This window comes from Astyanax mexicanus, chromosome 9 (genome assembly GCF_023375975.1).
Source record: "Astyanax mexicanus isolate ESR-SI-001 chromosome 9, AstMex3_surface, whole genome shotgun sequence".
NCBI lineage: Eukaryota > Metazoa > Chordata > Actinopteri > Characiformes > Acestrorhamphidae > Astyanax > Astyanax mexicanus.
The window spans coordinates 24,741,835-24,769,724 of NC_064416.1; the positions used below are offsets into that span (position 1 = coordinate 24,741,835).

Genomic DNA, 27,890 nt, shown 5'->3' on the forward strand with positions numbered 1-27,890 from the left:
AAGACTGAAAGGATTGGAAGCACAGAGGTAACTACATTTATACCAGTTACTTAATGATAACAGCTCCCCAGTTCACAGAAGTACAGCAAGGTAACAACCCTACATTCATAAAAGTGTTTTTTCTACTGTACACACCAGTAAAAATAAACTTGTGTTAAACAGGTCTCAGTTAAAACCACAAAAGGAAGGCAAGGTTGACATTTTAGTTGCAGGATACACATTCTGTTTACTAGATTGTGCTTATCCCAGCATGGAAAAATATATAAATCTATTTACTGATCAAGCATAACTTTATGACAATATGACCTTGTTTCTACATCCATTCTCCATTACAGCAATGACACTGATGTGTTTAAAACTCGAGCAGCACTGCTGTGGCTGATTCACTCATAACATCACCACCGTGTCATTATGACTACAGTGCTGGCACACCCAAATACTCGCTGCACTGTGCTGGACCTGTGGGGCCATGGCCACGTAAGAACAGGGTAAAAGGAGGGGGATAAAGTATGCGAAGAAACAATAATCTAATTATGGAACAACAAAGTGCCCCTGTATGCTCAGTGGAGCTGAAAATGGGTGTAGAAACAAGAGGGGGGTCACAATATATATACCATACTTTTTTCCACTGAGTCAGAGATGTCAGATCCTTTTATTAGATTTCTGCCTCATGAAACTTAAAACATTCCTCCCCACAGTCTCTTAGGACTAGACACAAAGGGAAAGACTGAAGTGCTGCACTGCTCGAGTGCTGTACATTAATACAGAGCAGGCAGCAAAACAGGGTGCTGCAGGTGAGCCGTGAATCAGGTGTTTTAGTCATGTTCTGCAGACTGAAGCTGAAATGACTGAAGCAGACACAGCAAAGCAGTACCAAATAAGGGCAAAAATATATTATTTTCTCAGTCAGACACAAGTGGATCATGTGAATGATGCAACAAATGGCAAAAAAGGAACTAGCAAAAGGGAACCACTTGTGGATGCAGTGTAGTCTAAATTATTTCTGGCACAAAAGATAAATACTCATGTTTATATAAGATACTCTGACCTTTAAAAAATACTTAAAGGGGCATTGTGGTCTAAACTTAGCTTTCAGTAAGTTTATCATCATGCTATTCAGTAGTCTGTAGGATTCCTTAAATTCAGCAAGCTGATATAATTTTATGATTTAATGTTCTGTCACTGCAATTCCCAACATGACTTGCACAAACACATAATAAGCATGAAGAATTCCTAGAGTAATACACTCACAGTTTCCTCCTTTTTAATAACCTCTGCTCTAAATGCTTAATTTTCTACTTTTACCCAGTTTTTCTTACCCGACAGGACTGATACATTAGTTGCAAAATCACTGATTGTAGGCTGCATTTTCCAGCTATATCCTCTTGAGACCCAGCGTCCTCATACAAAGACATTACATTTCTGCTTCTCTACACCATTATACTTAATTTTTTACCCTTAAGCTTCATATGAACACACCGCCTCTAGTGGTCACATGACAACATTATAGCTAAGAGATTGAAAACAAGATGGCGGGAATCCCAGTCAAACATTTCTACAGCCAGTCCAGACAGAAACTGAAGGGACAGGTAAAATGATCATGGAATTTTATATCTGAAACTATGTTTTTTACTTTCTGTACAAAGCTAAAATTTAGTTTTTTTTAAACATTGGGTCCAGCTGATCCCAAATGACAAGGATATATTATTATTATTATAATTTTATTTCTTTTATTTATTTATGTTTTTTTGTTGCAAATACGACTTCATATAAGAAGACAAAGTTAGGAGTTTATACTTGTTAGGTCCTCCTAAATAGATGGAAAAAATAAAAAATGCACACCAAGCTAAAATCCGGGTCTCAGGAGGATATACAAAAACTTGGAAGCGTCTTTTATGATTCAGTGGGCTATAGGTCCCAGCTACAGACGTAAATTTCAAACCACTGTGTAAACTGAAATGTAGATTTAGGGTATCATAAGGCTAACTGTCTAGCGGAAAGATTAGAGAGAGAGAAAAATCATACCAATACAGTGTTTTTTTCAAATAATCAGAAGGTGATTTTCCCAGTTTTACCACACCAGGAGCTGGAGATGGTAACGTTTCATTTTGTCTTCAGCACCCCTTTTAAGTATTTCCCCATCATTGCACTTAAAGAATATCAGTAAGCTGCAATATATGCTGAACACCTCTTCAACATCATTATTTCTTCCTGTTGGAGATTTGCTGGATTAAGACCACCTAAAACTTCTACCATCTGCACATCATTAAAAGGAGCTTAAACAGTCCTTATTAGCACCTTTATATATTAGATTGTGTGTTAAAATGTCAACTTTACTGTTGCATCACATATTTAGTTATGTGTCACAAAGGATGTTTTCCAGCTCATGTTGTGACCTGGGACTGCTGTTCATAGAGTTTACCAGGGGGAATTCAATGGCAGACTGAAAGCAACGCAGATAAACCAGTGGAAGCATGTAATTAAAACTAATGATGCATTCTATTTACCCAGAATTTGGATAGCAGTGCTGTGAGAGAGTTAAACCAGTGAGTTGACTGTTTTGTCTGTTAATTAAACATTCAGCTAAACAACAAATTAGCTAAATACTTTAAAGTTTACCACGATTAATTTGACAATGGTTTGGTCAATCACTGTTAGCATTGCTCCATGTTAGCACTATTAACTATTAACAATGCATTTTACAGCATTTTGCACATTCAAACCTTACAGACATGTCCACAGATACATACAAACATTTGTTATTATTTGATTTACTGATTTAATTTGTGCATTAAAAGACAGAAATTATTACTGATTTTGCTACTGTGGGTTTGCAGTGTAGCCATCTTGAATTTTAAACTTGGGGTTGGTGAGCTTCTTTTTACTTTCCATGTAGGAACCCTGATTTATGGGGATATTTTAGCTTAAATTCCAACATCTGAGGTAAAATGGAATGCAGCATTAGTCACACAGTTTTAAATACTTATTAATAGAAATGCTCCTCCTAATTATAGCTGTGACCTCTTTGTATTTCTATAAGCATACTCAATGAGTGTCACAACTAAAAGCTGTGAAAAACATGGTGAAACACCATTTCGAGTAGCAGGCTAGCCCATGGCATTTAACCATTTCATATTTAATTCAGAAATCCCAAGTAAAATTATTATCATGCACAATATCAAACAGGCACAAGTCGCTTAAAATAAGCCTAAATAATTTACCTTTATCAATCAAAAGTGTAGAACCAATTTGAGTTGAAATATAACAATCTCACTTAGCAAATCATAAAACTGCTTTCAAAAACACAAAATAAATTTCATCTTTCTTGTGTAGCAAGTACCTGCTTCTAAAATCAAAGAAAATGCAAATGATCAAAAATGAAGACTTATCGCAGGTACTCTGACAAAGGTTCCCCAGTTGTAAGCCTTGCAGACATGAAAACCTAGGCCACAGCAAAACTAAACAGAAAAAATATGAAGTCAACACTGAATTGTCAGAGCAGAGGAACCTACAGTATGCTGTAACAGATCAGCAAAATACAAAGAAAACTACAACAATATAATAAAAACAACTGAGGGATGAAACGAGAATGGCAAACATAGTGGCATGAGGCGGGTGAGAGGAGTTGCAGTTTTTGGCAGCACAGTGGCCCAGGTTTCCTGATAGTGGGTGGTGGTGCAGGTGCTGAGATCAGATCAACTGCTTCTTGCTACTTTATCCTACTTCTTCCTGTAAGCCAGAGCACCATAGGCTACCAAAGCAGCGATGGCCACCAGGGCAGCACCTCCATACAGCAGCACCGGAAGCTCTGAGTGGGCAGGCTCGGCCTGTGCCTGGACTGCAGCCTGAGACAGGACAGGAGGCTCCTGAGCTGGAGCGGGGGCTGCCTGCACCTCTTGCAACACTACTGGTTCTTGTGCTGGTGGCTCTTGATCTGGAAGTGCTTGGACAGGTTCTGGCTCAGCTTCTGGTTCAGCAATAGGTGCGATGGCAGGGAGAGGCTCTTTAATTGATATTGGAAGCTGTGGCTCCACAGGAGCTAAAACAGGTTCTGGCTGAGATGTCTGGGGCTCAGGCTGAGGATCAGGCACTACAGGGGCAGCAGCAGCAGGAACAGGTGCAGCAGCAGCAACAACAGGAGGTGCTGGTGGGACTAGAGATTCAGGCTGTAAAGCAAATGCTGACTCTGGAACAGGAGCAGCTAAGCTAACAGGTGCTTCCATGATGACAATAGAGTCTTCCGGAGACTCAAGCAATTCGGGCACTTTAGCCGGAGAAGGAGTGGCTTCTTCTCTGAGCTCCGCCCTCAGGGCCGCCAGCTCACTTTCACTGCCCAGCACACTTAGAACACTCTCTTGCAACCCCTCTTCCTCTACAGGCTCCCGTCCCTCCTCCAGAAGCTCTGCCTCCTCACGTTCTACATGCACAATGTCAGAGTTGGACGAGTTGTTCTCACTGCGTTCCTCGGCCAAAGCCATGCCCTCAGCACTGTCCAGGCTCTTGGCATCCTCGGGGTCCATCATGCCCACTTGAGCCCAAGACTCGTGGCCGGTGAGAGACACGGGCAGGCTCTCTGTCTGCCAAGAGCCTGGCCCACTGCTGTCTGCCGTTATCAGCAGGGACTCGGGGGGGCTCAGCAGTTCAGGGGCCTGCTCCCCTGATAAGATGTAGATATCGTTACTGTCTTCAGCAATGATCACTCCAGGGTCATCCACATCCTCTAAGCTGAACACTGCACTCTGGAAGATACAAAAAAAGAAAACACCACAATGTTAAACCATGTATTGCAACACTTGTTACTCTGTATTAATTAAGGGTGTGATGATTTCCAAAAACGCAAATCAAAGCCAAGGCCTTCTCCTCCCACCACCCTAACCTATTATCTGTTAAAAAACACCGGTCAGTCATCACTTCTACACACACCAGAGAAATCGAATAAATATGGCCTATGCATTCTAAGTGGCTCAGCAGCCTAAGATGGTGACTCTATGGCTCAAGGTTTGAGAGTTTGAATCTGGGGTCATGGTGCTTTGCCATCAGCAGTTGGAGCCTGAGAAAGTTCAATTGGCCAAGTCCTGTATTGGTGGGTAGATTGCAATCTATCACTACCATTTTGATGATGGCTGATATATTGGACCTGGGGATCCAGCACTTACCTCTAAGAGCAATGGCTGCCTAGTGATGTTGCAGCAGCGGAGTTTACATGCATCAGATGAGGCATGCACTTGCTATGCACTAAGAGATTGAGGGTAATTGATAGGGTCCAAATGAGTGGGTGGGAAATTGGCTCAACTAACCTGTGTAAAAAAAAAAATTATAATAAATTTGGACCAATTTTTTTAACTTGTCACACTACCCATGTTGAGAGTGAGGCCAAACATGCTCTCTTGCATTCTGGCATAACTGGAGACTGAACTTGTGACCTTGATGAGAGCACAAACACTGCCATACCACATGTCATGGAGACACAGAACTAGCATCATGTCCTATGACTCCTACCATGGGTCCACAGGAGCTAAGGAATGCTGCACATACCTGTGAGATGTCTTTGTGGGGCATCCTGCACTGAATCTGAATCTGATTTTAGTCATATGTCTGTGCACAAGAACAATTTTAGGCAGATGCTGCCAGTCACAACCATCATCACCCACTGTGCATATTAAAATATATTATGGCATATTCCTGGTATACACGTTACACTGTGGGTTGAGGAAATCTCACATAACTTCAGAAATTGAATGTCTTGCCTAGCACCTACTATCAGGTCTTACTAGAATTCCAAAAATGTATGTGGCCTTTCCATGAGCACGCTGGCCAGTGTTCAACCTCATTTATAAAATCACACCTCACAATTTACACAAGTATAGGGGCTCACAAGGCATTACTCTGAGGTAACATCTAAATTTTTAATTTACAAACTGCTATCCCATGATTTACAGCATGTCACTGAATATTACTATACTAAGCAATCTTGATCAGTGCTAACATTCAGTTGAATCATGCAGAAAAAAAGGCCTTTCTTTTTTGCACAGACTAACTCAAAAGTAACATGGATGAAATTTTGTTTTTTTCAAACTATTGTGTGAAGTAGCATGCACTTCATCTGCATGTGGCAGCTGAGATTAGTCATACTGCCACCGACAACTGAACCGGAAACCAGACATCGAACCAGCTGACGTCAAAAAACACCAGCTGATGCATACTGTAAACACCTGTACATAACTGCACCATTATCTTCACTGGATCAGTTGCTGCTACAACACATGTGGCTTAGGTATAATGGTATGCAACACTAACACACTATCAAAACCCCCGTCAGTGATGAGAACTCTTTCTTGTTATTTTGACGTTGAGATGAGATTCATGGCTACAGAATTGAGTCATATACTTCTCTTTTTCAGTCACCAGCGGCAACACAAATCATTCTAGCATGACAATGCAAATAATTCAACCATGAATTTCTACTTAAAAACATTTATAAACAGCGTTTCGTACCGAGTTCAATGGAAACTATCCACCAAGTGTTCAAAACAACTTTCTGTGGAAATTTACAATGCAAAATATAAATTAAAAATGTGCTCTTTTATAGTTCCAGGCTGAACTATATTCAAAATAGTTCTAATTAGGTCAGTTAGAGACAACCCTCCATTAGACTGAAATGATGCTGCCTCAGCATGCTTTACAGCGGTAATGTGCAGTGTTTGATGCCTGTCATAGCAACTTATTGGTGTCATAGGACCAAAGAACCTTCTTCCAGTTGACCTTGGAGTCTCCTACAGGCCTTTGCCACTCTACCATGAAGCTGTGCCTTTTGAAGGAATTGGTGTTTGTCGTATGCAGAGTTTTTACCATCTCAGCTGCTAAATCTTTTAATCTTTTACTTCTTCAGAGTAGTCGGTCATAGATGTCCCGCCTTCTTGCAGGGCGTCTGAGAGGACCGCCTGCTCTATGCAGATTTACACCCTTTAAAGCCATTATACTTTCATTTCTTAATGACTGATTTAAATGAAATGCAGATGTTTAGTGATTTTGATTTTTATTCATCCCCTGACTTATACTTTTAAATCAACTTTCCTTAGAGCACTAAATGCCTTGACCTTGGTTAAATGAGCTCAGTCTCCTTAAATAGGGTAAATATTTATGCAATAACTTATCGTACATTTCTATTTAATTAAAGTTAATTTTATACTTTGACAGGAAAGAGTATCACTTTATATGGATGGTCCATTTTAGATGCCTCAAATATGAGATTGCTGATGTTCTGCTGGTGGCTGTTCTCTGGACAGTTTTGCTGTGTCGGCGAGAACTGAAACTGTGGAGTTTGTGGTGACGCAAGTTCTTCATTATCTAATTTTTTCAGTTTTTTTTTAAACTGATTTAAGTAATGTTTTATAATGAGTGTGTCATGAGAATCATTTAGTGGCATGTAAATAATTGTGCCTGTTGTATATATTGTCAAATAGTGATGAGTCAAAATGAACTGTAAATTCCACAGTGTGGCTGAACTGATGTGAACTGTAATGCTGTCTCATATTCAACCTGAGTCACCAATTTGATGACTTGAGACTTTAATCAACAAAATCAAAAGACTTGCGACTCTGCCTTACCTGAACTTAAATAAGATTAAAGATTCGAAGTAACTTGACAACCTATTTTTAAACATAAATGTATTAAAAGTAACAACACTGAATCACATTTCACAGCAGAGGAGGTAACCGAATTGCATGCCAGCCCATGCTGAGCTGTGTGCAATACGTTACAATATTAAACAACATAGCTTTTCACACACATAATTTGCCATTCTAGCAGTTTCTATGCAGAACCAATAAAGAATGTGCTCTTGTTGACTGTACAGCCTGCAGGTCAATAAACATAACAAAAAACAGCTATATCTTAAATTGTAGAAGCAGCACTACAGGAGTGTAAACCCAGACCTTGTTCAAATAAAACAGTTGTATGATAAACAAAAAATGTAAACTTCAATAAGTAAAGAGCTGTATTTAAAGCTATATGAATTATGTCCCATATCAATAAGCTATTTGCCTGGTTTTGTGCACCGAAAAATGCAATATCTCAGAAGCTTTTTTTTCAAAACTTGTGTGATGACGTGTGTTTAATATTGAAATTACATGACTAAAACTTGGGACTTGAGTGCCAGCAGTTGAGAGTTTCAACTGATGTGACAAATAGACCAATGAATTTAGTAAGTTATATAAAAAGTGTGTGCGAGTGAGTGAGTAGGTGTGTCAATGAGTTAGCAAGCAAGAGAGAGGATGAATGAGTGCAAAAGGCAGATGGAGAAAGTTACATATGTCTAAAACAATGTTTTGGTGGCTGAAAGCTTGGTCTGCATTTGAATACATAGGTGTTCATTGCTATGTTTTGTTTTTCAGCACTGTAACATTTTAAGGCCATATATTGAAATTGTATTAAAAATAAGAAGAATGATGAATAGAATTTATGGAAAGTAAAAAGCTGTGTTATGTGAACAGAGGGGAATCTCTTATGTGCAGTTTGTTTCCATTTGAAAGCCAATTAAAATAAAAATCACTCTGTGAATAATTTGAGCTGTTGAGAATTTTACACAATTGTTCTTTATCTATACTTACATTCCTTTGTATATGCATGTAACACATTTTAAATGGTCAAAGTTCTTAAGATATCTTATAAAATCTGAATCTGTAACTAAAGATCATATTTTCCTTGCCCAGTAATTTTAACAATCAGGCATTGTTTTAGAAGGCCCTGATCTTGTGTGGTTTCATAAAGCTCTTATGCCATCTAGCGGAATAACAGAGTACTGCCACTATGCATCACTGTATGTGCTCAGTCATGAATTAATACAGGTATGGTTAAGTAATTTTTTTCTGACTTTCTAAATATGATAGTAGTTCTGTAAGGACATTTGAATTTCTCCACTTTTTGATTTAAATAAACAAACAATACAAAAAGAGGACAGACTATCATTACAGGAAAGTATACAAAAACAAAATAGCAAATGCAGGAAATAATCTAAAACAATTCTAAGCTAATGCAGGCACAAGCAGCTTTCAAACTCACACAGTTCACCACTCATCCTTCTGTCCTGCTCTTTCTCCACTGAGTCACGCCACAAATACCACATGCCCAGATCTGAAGCAAACAGCTGGGCAGTGAGAAGGAGTAAACCTGATACTTGTATGAGAAGACCCAACTCTCCTTGTGCTTTATGTGTCCTCTTCAGTCAGGAGGATTTTCACAGATATTCATGTTTCTGTAATCCACCAGCGAGCATGTGATCCAGCTGCACATGTAATCCTTCCTGTCTTGCTGATACACACACAAGCTTCTGGACAAACGCACAACCACTGGACTATTACACTGCTCTAAATGCATTAACTGGTATTGCGGGCATACAGTAGAAACAGCCTTTATGCTTTACTATAATTATAATAATAATGTTGTCCCAAAAATTATTGCTAAACTATTTTTTTTAATAGTCAATTTTTCACAATAAATAAGACAATATTTGGTGGAAAAACATTGATTTTTAAATCACAGCCTTCACGTGCCTTGTCATGCTCTCCACCAGTCTTTCACACTGCTTTTGGATAATTTTATGCCACTTCTAGTGATAAAATTCAAGCAGTTCAACTTTGTTTGAGGCTTGTGACCATCTGTCTTCCTCTTGATCACGTCACTGTGGTTTACTCATTCAACATCCTGACCCCATTAACAGATGCAATCAAATTCTCATAGTAATGCTTCAGAATCTAGTACAAATTGCAATGTTGTGATATAATTTACCAAATTTCACTTGAAGCCAATGATCGAACAAATATATCTAATTAGTAATGCAATCTGTGCATCCACAACTGAAGTTTAAACAAATGGTAAAAGATATGGTCATGTAACAAATGTGTGAATTTTTCTTTGTATTAAGCAGCAAAATGTTTAGAAAAATGTCTACTGACATTACACAAATCATTGCACATTCAGCGATATGTCTATTGCTAATGTGTACATTACAAAATTGATTCTAAAAAGATACATTGTGCAGACCTAATGCAAACTAAAAATTTAAAAAATCAATATGTTTTTTTGAGAAGCAATACAATATTGCAAGACATAATATTGCGATACTTCGATATCTTAAAATTAAACGTGCAAACTTTGCTTTCGATGCACCAACAATGAACCTAATAAAAAATGCAATCTGCAGGCCTAACGTCGCCTTTTCTGGGTGAACGTCAGCATGCTTCTCTGATTTTCATTATGTGGATTGCATGTGAAGGCAAGCGCCTTTGGGCTGCAACACATGCGCGATCACGCCAGGCAGCAGAGAACAGCAGCAGCACAACGAGAACCAATAGTGGCAGCTCCCACCTCGTCCGCCGTTAACCTCACCCTGAAATCACTACTGCAGCCAGATTTATCTTGCGGTGAATATAGCATGAATCTCACATTTAATAACAAAGGGAAATGCAGCTGAAAGCACAAACACGACATTCTCTACATGCCAAAACATGTTCATTGTGTAAAACCATATGGTCAGCAAAAAAAGATACATAAAACAATCAAAAGACATTTCCCTACTCTAAAAAATAATTAAATGGGACAAGCCTGTGCTCATAACAGATGGATTAAAAATCACTTTAGGCATTTTGCCCTATTTTTAAGCTGCTTTGCAGGAGACACTGAGAAAGAGGGGTTTACCAGTTCATCTTTTAAAATGTAGGCTGTAACTGCCAGTGCCCCAGATAAAGAGTCAACAAGACTTCTAACACACTTCTCCAAAACGCTCAGACAAATCTATCTTAAAAACAAACAAAACCCAAGTGCTGATGCTCCCCATCACACAAAATCAACCATTCTCAGGGAGACATCAAACTCTACAAATAGTCTACAACAACCAACTACAAAACAATATAGACAATCAGTAAACCATTTCACTGGGGTAAAGCACCTCATTTGTGATCTGAGAGCCCGCACCTAGAGACAGAGGCCACAAGCATACTAACACAGGCCTCCAAGAGTGTCAGATATTTTACAAGGGTGGGTGGGGGAAACTCAGTACATGTACTAGAAAAAACAGTCAAAGGCTGTTTTAGCACATTTCTTTAATCAAAACATTCGTTTTATTATTATAACCACCTGTATATTGGAGCTGCTACTACTCCTTGTTCTAGAGATTGTAACACTGATCCAACTCTGACATGTCTATCCTCATCTGAATTAGTGCGCTTTTATACAGCAATTGTTTATGTGATGTGGTATTTAAACAGTAAGAATCCAAAAATATATTTTTTCTTAAACAATCTCAAAAGACAACATTGAAATGTGGGTATAAGGGGAACTTTTAATAAAAACCTTTAATCCAGGTCACATTTTGCATTAAAATATGCACAATCCCACTTTATCATCATGGATCTCCTGTACTGTATGTGGATGCACAGAGTTTCGGACCCATTTTATGAATTTCAGCACATTTCAGCCAAAAGTTTGTGGCCAAACATATTATACAAATGTATTTGAAATTCTCTTTTTGTTTTCCAACTTTTATGCTGCATTTACGTACTTGCTGGATGTTACATTTCTCTGAGATTCTCCCAACTTGATCGCGTTGTGATCGCAAAGTAGATTTTTTTTTTACTTATGCTAAGTAACGTAACTTACAGATATTAATTATGTCTAAAATGGCATTACAAAATGTTTAATATTTTACAGTTGTTTACACAGTCAGTTTGTGCCGCATCAGAAATTCTGATGCCACCCACTTCAGGTGGTGTTCAAATTATGCTTCCTGGCAAGAAACTTGTTTTTCAAATAAAACTGACACCAAATGAATGCAGCATCAGACATGATATTACCATAGCAACACTATAGCAACCACCTAGCAACAACCTACAAACCAATTCATCATTTGCCATCAATTCCATAGCTATAAATCCAATAATTAATGCTTTGTCCACAAAGTGTCACACCTGAATAAAATCAATTTAGAACATTTTGGAAATGTTTTCTATGGTTACTAAGATTGGCACCACCTGCAACATACTCGCACTTTCTGCAAAAAACACGTTTTCTAATTTGTTCACTTATTTTCACCTTAACAAAAAGACAACAGATTACCTCATCTAACCAATGGTTCCCCAACCGTTAAATGCATACACACATATTGTGATGGATGACCAATTTCTTTCCCATTCATTTTGTGAACACCCCAATTTTCACATTACAACTGTTTCTGCTACCACTACCCTTGAGCAATGAGGTTCCAGACTAAAACACTGCTTGTATGACAGCTTCTACAGTAACATGTCAGGAAGGTCTCAGCTAAAAGATAAACACATCTGTGCAGAAGGGGAGCAGATAGATGTGGATTTTCACATGCTGGGGGGCCCACAACCACACTGAACTGCGTGCCCTGACAACGGCAGAGCAGTTACAGTCCACATTATGTAACGTGCTGGGACAGGCTTTTGGCTTAAGCTGCAAATTTGAGCTCATTCATTATTGAAGAGAGTGCCAGAGTGATCACTCCTGTCCTTCAGGGCATACATAGCACCAGGCCAGCAACTTCTGAGTGAGAAATGGAGTGCCACTCTGGCAGATGGGATTGAATCCTGGTTGTGCACTGTGCTAACTGTTGGCCCCTGAACTGGTAACCTCTTACATTTCAGCAGTAAAAATCAACAGGCCAAAAATATACCAATAAACATTTAGATTATTAAATCGTTGATTCTGAAAGGCCCACAATACAATAAATGAGCTATAGGGTCTGTATAAGGAAAAAGATGTGAGATGCAAATCTGTAAACTGGCGAGTGAAGCTGTACATTGGTCAGCATGCTCATGACAAGGCTATGTGAATTATCGAAATTCAAACTAAGCCTCGGCCCACAGGGTCATGTGTACTGGGAATTTTTTCATTCTATTTACATTGGACAGCACAGAAGGTAGCACTGATCATGACCAGCACTGTCTGGTTGAAAGTGTCCATGCAAACAGACAAGCAACTCTGACAGAAATCCCTTCCATATTTAATGCAGTACTGTGCAGGTTAGTGCAACATTCTCTAGCTTAAATGGGACATGGCAAAAGTAAAGGAACACGATATTAGTTCCTGTCCCATGAAATGCGTCATGCCAGTGTATGTTAACTTTGTATGCTGTAGTAACAAAAACAGTATGTTTAGTTCTAAGGGATAAAGAGATGCTGCATAAAGTCAAGTTCTAATGAATTCAAGTCCACAAACTTACAAAAACAAAAACAGGAAAAAACAAGATACAGGCCTTTAGCTTAACAAGGCATCATAAAGAGAGAGACTTTCCAAAAAGGGCACAACAAAAATGCTGGCAGCAAACATTCACCAAGGCTCTTTTATTCCCACCCCAACACCACAAGTACAGACCAGTTCAGGAATCTGGTATTTGCAACATACCAGCTGCTTTAGGCCACAATGTAACGCTTTAAATTGCAGTAATTGTTTAAAAAAAAATAAAAAAAATAAAAAAAAATCACCTAAAATTCATCCATCATCAACATCGTCATCATCACAGTTTGACCCATCCCAGTGTACTCCCTCCTCCTCCTCCCCCCTTCTCCTGTCCTGGGGAGAGAAGAGCCCTGCAGTGTATCTAGGACAGCCTGCCTCTAAATGATTTTAAACAAGGATTTATCCGATTTATTTCTGGACTTCCCTATGGCACACTCTGTGTGCACGTGTGCGCGCAGCACATGGTAACAGGGTCGCGACTGTCGCCTGTGTGAAACTGTCTGTTACGTAAAACATTGCACTGAGTGATGTGCAAGACACTCCATGCTGACATGGCTCCAGTCTCAGCCAGCTCACCACCTCCTGATTTATCCCCCCACATTACAGCAATGCTGACGGCATCTTATCAACCATGCCGGCCACTGGCTGTTTAAAATCACCTTTGTAAACAGCAGTGAGCCTCATTTCTTGGGATTCGGGAATTTTCAAACGGGTAGAACCGAACTAGACGGCAGTGGATTTGGATCAAGATCATGCTGATGGCTTGCTGCTACCTTAGCACTAAGGGTCACGTTACACTGAATCATATGCCAACAGTGCAGGAGCTCTTGAAGAGCCTGACATTGAAGTCTGACACAAAAGTGTTTTGAAGGACGGCATGGGGGGATAGGGGGCATTACTGGCATGAAAGGAGTGTGTCTGGAATGGAGACAGTGGATGACCCGCAGCCACCCTAACGCACATTCACACATATAAATAAGTTCAAGCATGCATTAGCAAACTCACACACTCCTGCAGCTCTATACCTTTGGCCCAGCAGAAGCAGGTCACGGTGCCCAGTCATGCTCATTCAGCTTTACACGAGCCATTTTGTGTAGTCATTGGAGCTCTTAAAATGTCTCCTCGGTGTGTTGCCCTCAATGTCATCCCATGCACAGTCATACACACAACCTGTGCAGTCATACACACATTCCTATTTTTAAAAAGCAGATTTTTTAAACGTACATAATGCCTGAAAATAAACCGGATATAACATGGAAAGATATTTATCACAGTGAAGAGTTTGCCCTCAAGGGCTCTAAAAACAAGTACATAAGTCATAAGTCAGACCCACATGGACCTGGGTGGCTGTCCTGCAATATTTTTTTTTTTAGGATACAGACATATTTTATCTAACAAAAACAGTGATTATTGTCAGTGGCAGTAATTTGTACACTTGGTGGTGTTATACAGGGGCAATTTAACTAAACAGTCAAATAATTAGGCAAATTAGGCAAAACCTTTAAATGAGACCTTCACATTTATAACAATACAACTCTGAGATATCAATATAATAAAATAATACATTTCACCATCTCAAACCAGATAATCCAGTGCAGTTTGCTGGGTCAGTAAAATACAGTGAAGAGAGTTTTTTGGTCATTATGAAAAAAAATATTCACAATTAAAATATACAACATGCTGTGTTTTGGTGTTATAAATAAAGACCAATACTTCTAATATTATTTAATAAGTAAAAAAAGCCCACCTGATCCCTAACTCACCTTTAGAAGTACTGGATGGAGAACACCATCATTCCAGAGAACATAGTTTCACTCCTTCAAAGCTCAATGTTAGGGGGATTTGATACCTCTACAGCCCACACCTGGCATTGTGCAGTCATAGTGCCAAAAGGTTCATGTTTATCTGCTCCCCAAGAGTTCTTCTCTAAAGGAACTAGACAGGCTGCATGTGTGTGTGCATATTTACACATCTGTGTCAGCAATAGGGGGCAACCTAAAGTAGTTCAAGGAATTTAGCAGAAGGGGTATTCACAAATATTTGGACAAATATTTGGTGTTTATGTATATGTAAATCCCATTTATTACAATAAAAAATAACTCGAAAGACGTCTCAGGTTTTTTGCCACTTTTTTGACTTATTTTGGAAAAATGTATTGGAATAAAATATTTTCATTTAAACGTATAAACACGTGTTTTGTTAGATAGTGACAGAGAATATATTTGTAAAAGTATGACATCCTATGTCAACAAGATTACAACGCTCATGTCTGCTGGGCTGGTGCAGACATTTACAAAGAAATATCAATCTGTCAATCCATTAATCTAGCAATGTTTGATGATGTATAAAATAGGGGATCGAAATATGACCCAACTGCAGGGACACTGAAGGACACCAAGTGGAAATCTGCCAGTCAAATCGACTGAATCCAGACAGACATATCAGACCACTCTCACTCATTTAGTACTGCCCCTTAAACAAAACTACAAAACAAACACCTACTATGGAACAGCTCTCTTACCTGACTCTGCTGACTCCCTGAGAGAGAGAAGTCCCAGTGCAGACAGCTGCACAGAGACGAAATGCAGAAATAAAGGATCTGAAGGATGTGTTAACACCAAATCAACACAAAGTAAACACAGCTTCTGGCCTCTGAAGGGCTGACGGAGCAGTGGAATTAGAACTGCTGTACAGGAGTTCTTGTTCACCGCCTGCTCCCTCCCCCAAACACACATGCACAGACACACACACACACACACACACACCCCTCCCTTCCCATTTATGTCATCTGTGCCCGAGCGCTGGGCTCCTCATGGACATTGTGCACAGGAGGAATTTGCCTTTATTCAAAAGACAATGGCCTCTTTGCTTTCTGCAGAAGCAGCAGCGGGACACTAATTAAATTAACCTCACTGAATGAGTTCTTGTAGTTACCACACACAAACACACACATGCATAGCTCCAGCAAAGGCTTTCACAACCCTCAGGGACAACGTGCCCTGTCATGTACACAGACACAGCTTCACAGGGAGCTTCACAATATGAGCCCATTTTTCAGCTCACCCACCTGCTCTACTATTGCCCTACTGTTGGTGTAAGACTGCTTCATTTCCAGTAACCACAATACAAATATCAAGGTATTATTTACAGTACTGTGGTGAAGCACTGATCTGAACAAAATAAAAGCAACAGTAAAAAAAAAAAAAAAAAAAAAAAAAAACATGGCCAATAACTCTTCCATTGGATGTACCTGCTTATTCCTGAAAAAATAATTTGCCAATTTATGTAATGTCAGTCCTGTAATAACTGTCAGTCACTGACAGATGATGTAAATTCACCACTGTCAAAAAATAGCTGCACCAAGAAGAAATTAACAGACACGAATAAAACCTGGTGGGTAGTCGTGCTAGACTGTCATGAAGTGACTCAGGGAATGACAGCATGTCATCCTCAGGGATGAGTCCTGCTTTTGTCTTGATGGAGATGACCAACAAATCTGTGTAAGGAGGCACTGTGGTCAGCACCAAGACCAACGGCTTGTTGTCACACATACAGAAGGCCTGCTGTCATGTTGTAGGGTGCAATTCTGTACAATGCCAGATCACCTTTGGTCTTCATCACAGGCACTCTGACACCTAATGTTATGTAAAAAATCCTGCATCCTTGTTCTTATGCAAACTCCAATATGCTATTCCAAGAGAACAATGCATGCACTCGTGCTACAAACTCCTGCCATCTCAATAGTTTACCTTCAAAACACAGATACTATGCCATAGCCATGCTGTATCACCAGACCCATACCTGATAGAAAAGATGTGTGATGCTGTTGGATGCAACTCAGCATCTCCATGTTGCATTACACAATACTTCTTTATGTGTAGCTCAATAAATATGACAGAGTTGCCCAATACCATAAATACCATAAAATCTAAATTATTTTTAACCAGGTTTTTAATTAATATCTATAAACCACACTTGACTTACAAGAGGAAAGCTTTAAAGAAGTTTTAATGAACATAGCAATGTAAAACCAATACTTTCTGTATGAATGTTATTTGTATATATTTTTATACTGAAGTTACTGAGTTAAACAACTCTTAATGCCTAGATAAGGAGCTTTTAGCTTTTCATTTCTACCTTGCAGGTACCTCATACTTTTGTATAGCACTGAACTGTGTATGTGTATACAATAATAGCTTTTCATGACCTTCAAAAAGAAGCTTGGCTTCTTTTAAAAAGTCACTTAACTGAAACAAAACCACTTCGGTGTTCAGGACTATATGTAATGGAGGGGATTAGTGGGTTCAGAGTCTAGGCCTTTCAAAATCAGGGGACAGACCAAGCAACACAATGAAGGTTTAATAACAAATAAACAGTGAGAATCACTTTAAGTTGTGCTAAAGATTATTATGAAACAATTAACCCTGGCCTGGTCTGTAACCCACTCCAGGAACTGTTATGAAACCAACTTCCAACATCGGTTCGACGGATATATATGACTGAAGAGGATTCCCGATTACTCCTGAGAGGAGAACAATGGCTCCCTCTCCTGGTTAAAAAAAGGTTGATCTTTGTAAATAATCTCATTACTGGTAGAATTCTGCATGCTTTACAATTTTCATGTAAATCACAGATTTCCTGACTCCCAAAAACTGAAAATGTATAAAAAGATACAACTCAAGTTTAACACATGCTATATCATTATCATAGGCATTCTTGATTGCATTTGTCTGTTCAGTCAAACAAGATGCCAGATATTTTTAAGACACATTGGCAAATAAAAGTTGAGCTCTCAGATAACTTTAACATTCAGACCTTAACTAAACTGTTAGGGTTAAGTTTGTTTAGAATAATTGTTTTAAAAGGCCAGGTAACTTAAACTGCAAAGCTTTAAACATATTAAAAATTTGTCTTAACAATCAGTAGACACTGGACCTTCAAAAGCCTCAGCATACATCATGCAGAGCTGATGTTCACTTATGTGGCAAACAGTGTAACTTATTGTGGAGAATTGGCACATCAAAATAAGTAAATGGCTTGACACTTCTGGATCACTGACGGATTATTATTATACAATTATTTTTGGACAGAAAAGGGATATTGAGGGAGTCCAATTAGTGCTGGACGATATGGCCAAAATTTATATCACGATATATTCCTTAAATTTCGGTCGATACGATATAATTTTGATATCGATAAATACTTTGAAGGCCTCAGAAAAAGAATCCCTGCAATCTCTGCAGCTTGCACTGCAAATTTAAATTATTATTTAACTGTGTATTTGCACTTTTTGTGTCAATCTATCTAATGGAAATCTGTACCTACTACTGTATGAAAATGTTTTTTAAGTCTTTGAAACCTCCTTTCACAAAAACTTTAATACTTTAGAAATAAAAGTAGTCAAAATAAATCAATGCTCAATTTTATTTGCATATAGCAAAATAATAACATGACATCCCTGTCAAACATAAGCCTATATAACTATTACAAATAAAAATAACTTTAAATGACAACAGAGGCAGAGCTTCTTATTCATTGTAAACAAATTTAACAGATTAAAACAAAAGTGTTTTAACTAGGATATATAATACAAGAAGCCTTTATATACATAAAAGCAACAAGATTTTCCCGTCAAATAAACAAACCTATAGGATTTTTCAACTATAAATAACTTAGTGACAACATAATCTATTAAAGTGCTTCAGCCAGAATACAAGAGGTATTCAACATGATATCAACGGCAAATAAACAAACCTAAAGGATTCATAAACTTTAAATAACTTAGTTTCAACATAATCTATTAAAGTGCTTTAGTCAGAATACAAGAGGTATTCAACATGATATCCACGTCAAATAAACAAACCTAAAGGATTCATAAACTTTAAATAACTTTCAACATAATCTATTAAAGTGCTTCAGTCAGTATAAGGAAAATATTGTATGTAGTGAAGATGCTTGAGGTGGTGGAACAGATTAGATGTTTTAACGTTACGCTGCTTGTCGGCTCCACTCACCGGCACAATTTGCAGCAAAGCGGCAAGCGAGCGGACCGGCGGCTGGGCGAGCGGACCCGCGGCTGGGCGAGCGGAGCCGCGGATGAGCGAGCGGAGGCGCGGATGAGCGAGCGGAGGCGCGGATGAGTGAGCGGACCCGCGGCTGGGCCAGCGGAGCCGCGGATGAGCGAGCGGACGCGCGAATGGGCGAGCGAAACAGCGGATGACCGAACCGAGTCTACCCTAGCCTTGGATCCGCTCGTCCCGGCTCCGTTTCGAGACATTTTAGATGCGTAGCGGAGCGGACCTGAACCTAACCTAGCCTAGCCTAGCCTAGCCATTTTAACCTAGCCTAGCCTAGCCTATCTGGCTACGTGCCTGTGTGATTGCGTCATCACGCACTGAGGTAGCACAGCTATGGGGGCTGAATGTGTTTGGCTCTGCGGCGAGCTGACGCCAGTAAAAAAACGCCTGTCCGTGACAGATTCTGTACATAATACATATCGATATACCACAAAAGTGATATCACCGTTATTGAAACATTTCTTATCGCGATAAATACCGATATCGAATTATTGTCCAGGCCTAAGTCCAATCATATTCATTTGTGTACTTATCTGACCCTTTCTTAAGGGGCCCTGCTCCTACATCCATAGTTTCAAGCCTGGTGCATTTAGGAAACAAGCACTGTCACAGCTGGTTAGAACTTAAAATTAAGGGTAGATTTTGGCTATAGGAGAAAAAAGGTCAGACTTCAGGATTGTGTTGCAGCCAGTGTCAGAAGTAACATTTTACTTTTGTTTAAAATTATATAATAAAGTTATAATTGTGATATCATTTACATGCCTATTTTCTGCTTAAACTATCAATGAACATGATTAACCTTAGTAGCAATCAACATTAAATTGAATATGCTTTACCATAACTGCCAATGTGATATTAGACTTAAAATCTAGTACTGAATTTTATTTTGTGCCCAAACATATAACCTGTGACCAGCATGCTGTAGAGCATTTCCTAAAATATAATGAGCTTTGTACTTTTAAAGGAAACAAAAGAGAAAATTCCCTTTAAAGGGCCATTTTCTTCTGCTGATAAGCTCAAAAAATAAACATATTGTTTTTATCTACTGCATCTTGTTACAGCCAATAAAATAGCTCACTCACCCATCCACCCTGCTGGATGATGAAATCTGCTTCTGTCTCTTCCAGGTAAAAAACACCCAGGGCCAGCAGAGAGGCCAGGGGCTGCCCCTCAGCCTGCAGCGCCTGCAACAATACTAAAGGCACCAAGACCTAGTCAGAAAAGAGAGTGGAAAAGTAAGTCGGGTGAGTTTACATGTTTATTTTATGTGAAACTAGGGTATGGCTTATTTATCATTATTTGACATATTAATCACCTTGCTCCAGCCTCCCTGAGAATGAGCAGACACCTCCTGCACCACAGTTCGGAAACTTTCATAGTCCAGCTGGCTGCACAAAACACAAAACCCATTTACTACACTACTTAATTACAATGTCTTTGTTGAACACTGTGTCTAATTGAAAAACATATTTATATATGGTGGATACTGTGGACAAAGTAAGATTTACGGATGCAATAAACAGGAATTTGTTTGCAGCTGACTTGAACTAATATACTAAACTTAATTAATTGATTTCTCACAAAAAGAAGGGGACCCATTATAAAACACTATATCCATCCCTAGCAAAGATGAGTGATACTGACCCACTGAGAAGTGTGTGCATGGCTGAGGCCAGGTGTGTGTCCAGGTCCCGTGTGACACGGTCTCCGAGCACAGCTAGACTGTCCTCTATAGAGCTCTCTGGATTAGCTGGACTGAAGACTGGGGAAGTGTGTCGGTCAAAGCCTGTCCTGGGAAAAGCTACAGACGCGCAGACAGATAAATTAGTTACGTTTGGTCACATGTTATGAGGAAAGTTCCTCATATCCTTTCTGTTACTCAAACCGCTCCACTGTTTTTAGATTCAATGTGTCAGTAGTTAGCAGCAGCTACACTGGGCTGTATGCCTGTTGGTGGATCTGTAGCTGAGCTAGCTAGCTAAGCTAAGATTAGTTTAGCAAATGGGCTACATAGCCAACAAAACACAGAAAATTTGTGTCTATTCAGCCAATCGACCTACTGTAAGTCATTCTCGTCTAAATTTTAAAAATGTTTTAAGTCAGCCAGACTTTGTCTGCTGGTTCTTTAATAAACAGGATGTTATCATGCTAATTAAGTTAACGCTAACCAAGTTCGCAGCAGTTAAACATTTTAATAGTCAGACTGATGGTTTACTATTTCAGAAATTATTGATTTACATTTATACACAGTGTTCACTCCATCTGTGATCCTGTAAGCACTATTTAGATGCATTCCGGTATTATCTGGTATTATCGTACACTGTAATATTCTGAGATGGTGTAATGATATGAGAAAAGTGGATACTGCACAACGCTGCTAAAACACTATGACATCCAATAACATGTGTTGCAAAGCTATAAGAAAATAGTTATTAATTTTGCTTTCATTGAATAAAACAAAAGTTAACAGTATTTTATTTGCAAATAAACAGATCTGGTGTATTATATTAATGAATGCTATTAGCATACAATCATTCTATCAACTACAGATGGTCCAAAGTAATATAAAATTAAACTTTGTCAGGATAATTTAACTAAAGGATAAAAGGATTTACCCTAATTTTGCAAATGGTCAACTGTAGACATTCAATGATGACATATAAAAATCCATAGACATTTAGTGTGCAAATGCTAATGTGGCTTACAAGCAGTAATTTCCTCCTCTAGCAGCTTTAGCTCCTCCTCAATCTCCTGCTTCATCCTGCTGGTCTGATCCACATCCTTTTCCTGTGCAGTCTGTCCAGCTGCTGCTGTGAATCAGAAATAGATCTGACTAGAAGTGGGACACAAAAAGTACAGGTCTTTCCACGTTTACCCTGCTGGAAGTTTTTAACCACACACACTTTAGTACTAAATACTAGTCAGGGGTTATTCTGTGATGTGTCCCTCATGTCCTCCACACTATTGAGTTTTTTTGTTATTGTGTTACGGTGCTAAATGCACAATAAAAGTAAAATACATATAAATTATTCTAAATAACACTTAAACAAACTGATATTCCAGTTTGTAACAGAGAGCTCTAAGAAACCTGGTGTTACTAACTGCCCACAATAAGTGTGTTTACATTCATGTTCACATCATTGGATTACTGTAGTAAGCAGTTGTGTAAACAATACACTACGATTTCTTTTAGTTTGAAGTACGGTCTAAACATCAGATTCAAAATCTGATAGAGCTGGATTTTATTTCTCACTCCATGTATAATCTTACCTGGAGTATTTTAAAGCAAAAATCAGATTTGTCCAGATTTTTGCCATTATCAGAAAAAGTTCATGTAAACATCCTGATCAGATTTCCGGCAAAGTGCTCTTTAGAATATCAGACAAAAGTACTAATTACAAAGAGACAAGCTTCATAAGAGATTATATCATGCTCAATCTAACTGCTTGACACATAAACACACTCATTAACTATTTACAGCCCCCGCATGGCCCATGCCATCTCCACTACAGAATGTAAGGTTTAAACAAATCACTACATCAGGAAACCCTAAACCCATTCTCACAGCCCATGACTTTTTTATTTCAGCACTGTTGGCAGCTGTGAAAGTAGACAATATATCATAAAATTAGCAAGTACTGCAGTTCATCATGGCAAGTTAATAATGCTAATAACGTTAATAACTGACGCACCTAGGAAAAGGACAGACAAACTGCTTATCTAACATTTTGAAAATGACAGCAGAATTGGTTAAATGCTGATTTAAATAAACACACACAATACAATTTAGTCTTTGTTTCAAATCTAAACTGTCTTGGTTCTCAGGAAAGTGTATGACGCCATGCATTCATTTTGAAAATCCCTGATGTAGAAAGCATTAATACATGTCAGTTCTTTGCAGACAATGGATGAACTGACCCCAGACCCAGTTACTGCTCAAAATGTGGCAGGACAAAGCTCTTTAGGCAAGGGTCATTTAACGGAACACAAGCCTGTGCTTTTTGACCAGTGGCAATGCTGCCTGATCGCAGGCAGAGGGGACGAGAGGCAAGGATGAGGACGAGGTGCGTTGCACTCAGATTCAGTGGCGTGTAAGTAATCCACACTGATTGCACTCGACAGGCTGTCAGGGCGTGGACTGGGCCGAGCGGAAAGCAGGGATCAGAAGCTCATCTCTCTGCTTTTGAACCTTGCTGAATGAAAACTGCAGCAGAAGAAACACAGCACAGTCCTGAGCTACATGCTGATGTGCCTGAGGGGCCGTGCCATGCCTGCTCTTTTGATATGATCTATGCCAGATGCTTGTTTCTGGGGAGAGAAAGAATGAAGCTCCAGACATTACAGCCTAAAAGGTGACAGACAATGTGCCTAAATTCACCTTAAATAATGCCTAGGAACTGACAAAAATACAGCTGTACTCCTAAAAGATAAGTTTTAGAGTTATAAACAATATAATTATATTCCATACTTACAATGTTAATCTTTTACACTAATAGTCTTAACTCCAACTAATTATATTTTGCCAGAAAAAAAATTGAATGGGGGAATGCTAAATGATAAAACCCTCCAATCAGATCTTTTCTATGAGGTATCTACGTTATTGCAGCCACATTACTTCTCCTACTGGCTGAGACTTCACCGCCATGGTTTACCACTGCTGTCAACCAATGCAAACTGATTCATGGTCAAACGAAAAACCTCACATAAATCATCATTCCAATCCACAAAAATGAAAATGTACAAACATATGATGCTTCTCAAATAGACACAACATTCCTTCAACAGTCTCTTCAATGTCTTTTTTTTCTTTTCATTTTTGATGAGTAGCCATGTGCTGCCTTGAAACAATTCTTTTACCAATCATACAATAATTGAACACTTCCTGAATATTTTTAATCTTAAACATCTTGTGTTCTATTGTTCCTCACATAACATGAACCTATAGGCAGTGGTATAATATTCACTCTAGGTTGTCCTACTCATTTAAACTCACACAGGCTACATACAAACAGACCTAAACCACATGCTAAGCATATATTAGCCTTTACCCTTCCAGCACTGCTGGCATCATGTGATAGGAGAAAAATGACTGGACAATGGAAATGACTCAAAAGAGGTAAAAAAGGAACGGTATGAGAAGGAAGGGTATGTCTGTATGCGTGTGAGTAAGTGAACTTGTATTCCATTTTTGTAGTTTCTTTACTGACAGAGTTTGAAAATTCAAGCTGGCGTTTACACTGCACCAAAATTCATGAAAAAGAGACAAAAATATATATAGTCCTATTATGTTAGATAAACACAGTTTAACAGTTAAAATGTTTTAAAATGCAGCTGCCTGTTTAGAAAGTGCAGGAGTGTCTGACTGCAAAATGACTGATAGTAATATCTCCCTGCCATCCTTATCAGTTCACTATAAGTGACAATGGTTAGTAACAGCAGGAAAAAGGAACTAAATTCCAACATCATTCTTTCTCTCCCAATTTATATTATATTTGTCACAAACAGACCTGTAACACAAGTAAATCATGACAACATACATTAGATGCAGTTTACAGGCCCATTCACAACCTTATAATCTGCCCCTATAATGAAACAAGCCGGTTTTATGGTGGACTCAAAAATAAATTTAGTTAATTTTAATTATACCATTCAAATAAGTATCCAATCTATAATTACCACTTGGCCAGTTTTGACTACAACTAGCAGGGCTTTCAGCAGTGGGCTGGGTTTATGTCAAGTTTGGGTATGTAGCAAAAAAAAAGTCAAGACTGTTACGTAACAGTTGTATTGGAAATCTTCAAAGCATGCTTTTTCACACTCTGTACATTCTGTACATATCAGCTGAACTGCTAAACTGAGGTAGGTGGAGCTGACACATAATACAGAGCCATGCATATAGCTTACCCTCTGCCCATGACCTGTCCTTTACAACTGCCCCCCCCCCTGGTTTCAGTGCTTAGATAAACACTTCTGAAAAAATACATACCCAACAAAACACAGAATGTGAATTAATGAAGGTCTTTGATGTTAGACTCTTCTAACTGGAGCTGTAACAATATGCTGTGAATGAATGTGAATGTAAAGGTTTGACTACTTTCTCTCTAAAAGGTATTGCATTAAAAAGCAAGAGTTTACATTTACCTTCTGCAGGCCTTGAGTGTGAGGATGGGGGCAGGCTGAGGTAGCTGAGGAGCACATACTTGGTTTCATAGTGGAACCCTTCAGGCACAGTGGTGGAGGAGCCAGAGGCAGCCATTGAAGAGACGTGTCAGGCTCTTGGGTACATGAACTACTGCCTGATTGTTTCCAAAAAACCTGGTGGGAGCATAAACAAATTTTCAGTATTTGCTGTACACTTTAGACACTCATGTAAGTTCATGTAAGGGCAATATTTTAACAATTAATAATTTCAGGACTGCCATGATTAGTTAAAATTAGTTGACTCCAAATTTCAGTGCTGACTAATCGTTTCTAAACATGGCACTATACGTGTTAAGGTAGAGACTGGACAATAGAGTGATATTAACAGGTGTGCAGAGCTGAGTAGCTGTGCTTTCAGGAGGCAGTTATTAAGGTAATGGCAAAAATAGTTGTTGACTAATCAAAAAAATGAGAAAAAAAGGACAGACTACCAAAATAATAAAAATAACAAATGAAGCCAATAATACTTCATTAGGCCATTACCTCAATAACTTTTGCTCACCTCAGTGTTCATTAATGTGAATGAGGTGGTAGGTCAACTTTTAACTGTTTAAAGAGGGTCTTTTCTAGAAAAAAAATGTAAATCTGTCAGTAACACTGCAAAGCAGTCAGTTTTTTTTATTATTACACAAGACAGTTGGAAAGAGTAAAACAGGACCTGTTGAAACAGTGATTTATGAGTAAATAATTTAAAACTAAAACAAGTTGTTTTAATTTTGTGCAGATTTTTATAACTTAAGATATTCTTCGATTCCAGATGCAATGTTTTAATACTTTTTAACAGATAAAATATCATTGCTATTTCAAATGTAAATGTATTATTATTCAATTATATTATCTTGATATTTGTGGAATAAAAGTACAAGTTGGTTATTGTGACAGGACTAAACCATGAACTAATACTACTGTTAAAAAAAAGAAGAAAAAAAAGAAAAAAAGGTCTAAGGAACTACTTACATTTCCTGGCACACAAAAAGACAACACATGCTAGCTTGCTTAAAAATAAAAAGACTAATGTCTCAAACCCCACTTTTAGATAGCTAACCTAGCTAACTAAAGGTTAAAAACTGAGAATGTCACTGCTCAGGTTGCATCACATGGATGAATGAGTTTCGTACTTAGAAGAAAACACGTTTAAAGTTTGTCACAAAAACAAAACAAAAAACAAACAAACAGAAACATCTTGTCTAACTAAAAGTTACATACTTACTCCGATTATTTTACCTTTCTGTTGTTTCTACAGAAGCTCTGTCCCTTACACTGAGCACAAGGGCATGCAGGCATTCACTAACATTCACACACTCTCACACACACACTCACCACACCTACCATGCGCTGACTTCTTAGCACGCCTCAGCACTACAGCTAGCCAAGCTAACTTTAGAGCCACTCACAACAACAACAACAACAAACAGTGGCAGCCAGCAGCGCTGAATAAAAACCACAACGGTGTTTACCTTGCCGACACAAACACTTCAGCTGTGAAGAAGCAGCAGCAGCAGCAGTGCGGGTCTGACACAGGCGGGTTAGCTTAGCTCGCTGGCTGTCAGTTAGTACCAGTGAAGTAGCTAAGCTAGCTGTACCGGAGCTAGCTGAGCGGTTAGCAGCGTGGCTACTGTGTTGTGCTCGGGTCAACCAAACCTTTTTTTGGACAGCCCACATGCACTCCCTCAAAGCCCACACTATAGCTACAGAGATTATGTAGCACCAGCCAGTATATTCAGGAGCAGCGCCGAAAGTTAGCTAACTACCCTTTTTTAACAAAAGAACTGTGCTTACCTAAGTTAACTAGTTAGGTTAACTAGGTTAACTTAAGTGTCAACAGACGTTTTCTTAAAGCTGTAACTTGTCATTTTATCAACACATTTTGTTTGCGTCCTCGAACTTCAGTTAAATTATTCTAGTAAATTGAATATTATTATTATTATTATTATTATTATTATTATTATTATTATTATTATTATTATTATTATTGTTGTTGTTGTTGTTGTTGTTATGTACAATGCACTATGCATCGTTAGAATACAGAAAATGAAAAAAAAAGCATGGTGCAGGGCACTAGGGTATCTTTTAATTAAATGTAGTTATGTATTTTGGGTGAAGTCAAAGAAAAAAAGGGAAATATATATTTTATTTATTTATTTTATTTATTTATTTTTTTTACTTTGGAAAGACAGCCTATTATTGAAAAACACGTATGGATCGATACAAAAAAATAAAAAATAAAATATATATTAATAATAGTGATAATAAAAATATTATTATGTTTGTGGCAAAACCACGGAATTTGCATGAAAGGGTCCCACAATGTAATTATTACATTAAATTGATTAATTGAATTATTTGTTTAAATGG

At 38.4% G+C, this 27,890-nt stretch overlaps 1 protein-coding gene across 4 annotated transcripts; it reads right to left on the reverse strand.

The window, feature by feature from the left end:
* Positions 1-13: 13 nt before the first annotated feature.
* On the reverse strand, positions 14-27,207 carry bcl2l13 (BCL2 like 13). Of its 4 annotated transcripts, none has more exons than XM_007255965.4 (7): positions 26,993-27,207; positions 25,476-25,649; positions 22,040-22,141; positions 20,979-21,135; positions 20,650-20,722; positions 20,417-20,545; positions 14-4,739 (listed from the first exon to the last, which is right to left on the reverse strand). In XM_007255965.4, exons 2-7 carry the CDS (start codon positions 25,588-25,590, stop codon positions 3,720-3,722), a joined length of 1,596 nt encoding a protein of 531 aa, XP_007256027.2. In that variant the 5' UTR covers positions 25,591-25,649; positions 26,993-27,207; the 3' UTR covers positions 14-3,719. The 4 variants fall into 4 exon arrangements, with proteins under 4 accessions (XP_007256027.2, XP_007256026.2, XP_015463023.2 ...); XM_007255964.4 differs by having other exon boundaries at positions 22,040-22,144; positions 26,993-27,206; XM_015607537.3 differs by lacking the exon at positions 26,993-27,207 and adding an exon at positions 26,760-26,943 and having other exon boundaries at positions 22,040-22,144.
* Positions 27,208-27,890: the final 683 nt, after the last annotated feature.

Bases quoted from the DNA above. Each gene is read 5' to 3' on its own strand.
- bcl2l13 (XM_007255964.4), bottom strand. From the start codon at position 25,590: ATGGCTGCCTCTGGCTCCTCCACCACTGTGCCTGAAGGGTTCCACTAT. The intron at 20,546-20,649 runs GTGATTAATATG...TTTTCTGACTAG, and splicing joins CTCAGGGAGGCTGGAGCAAG to GTCTTGGTGCCTTTAGTATT. The intron at 4,740-20,416 runs GTGAGTGAGCTA...TGTATCTTCCAG, and splicing joins TCATCCAGCAGGGTGGATGG to AGTGCAGTGTTCAGCTTAGA.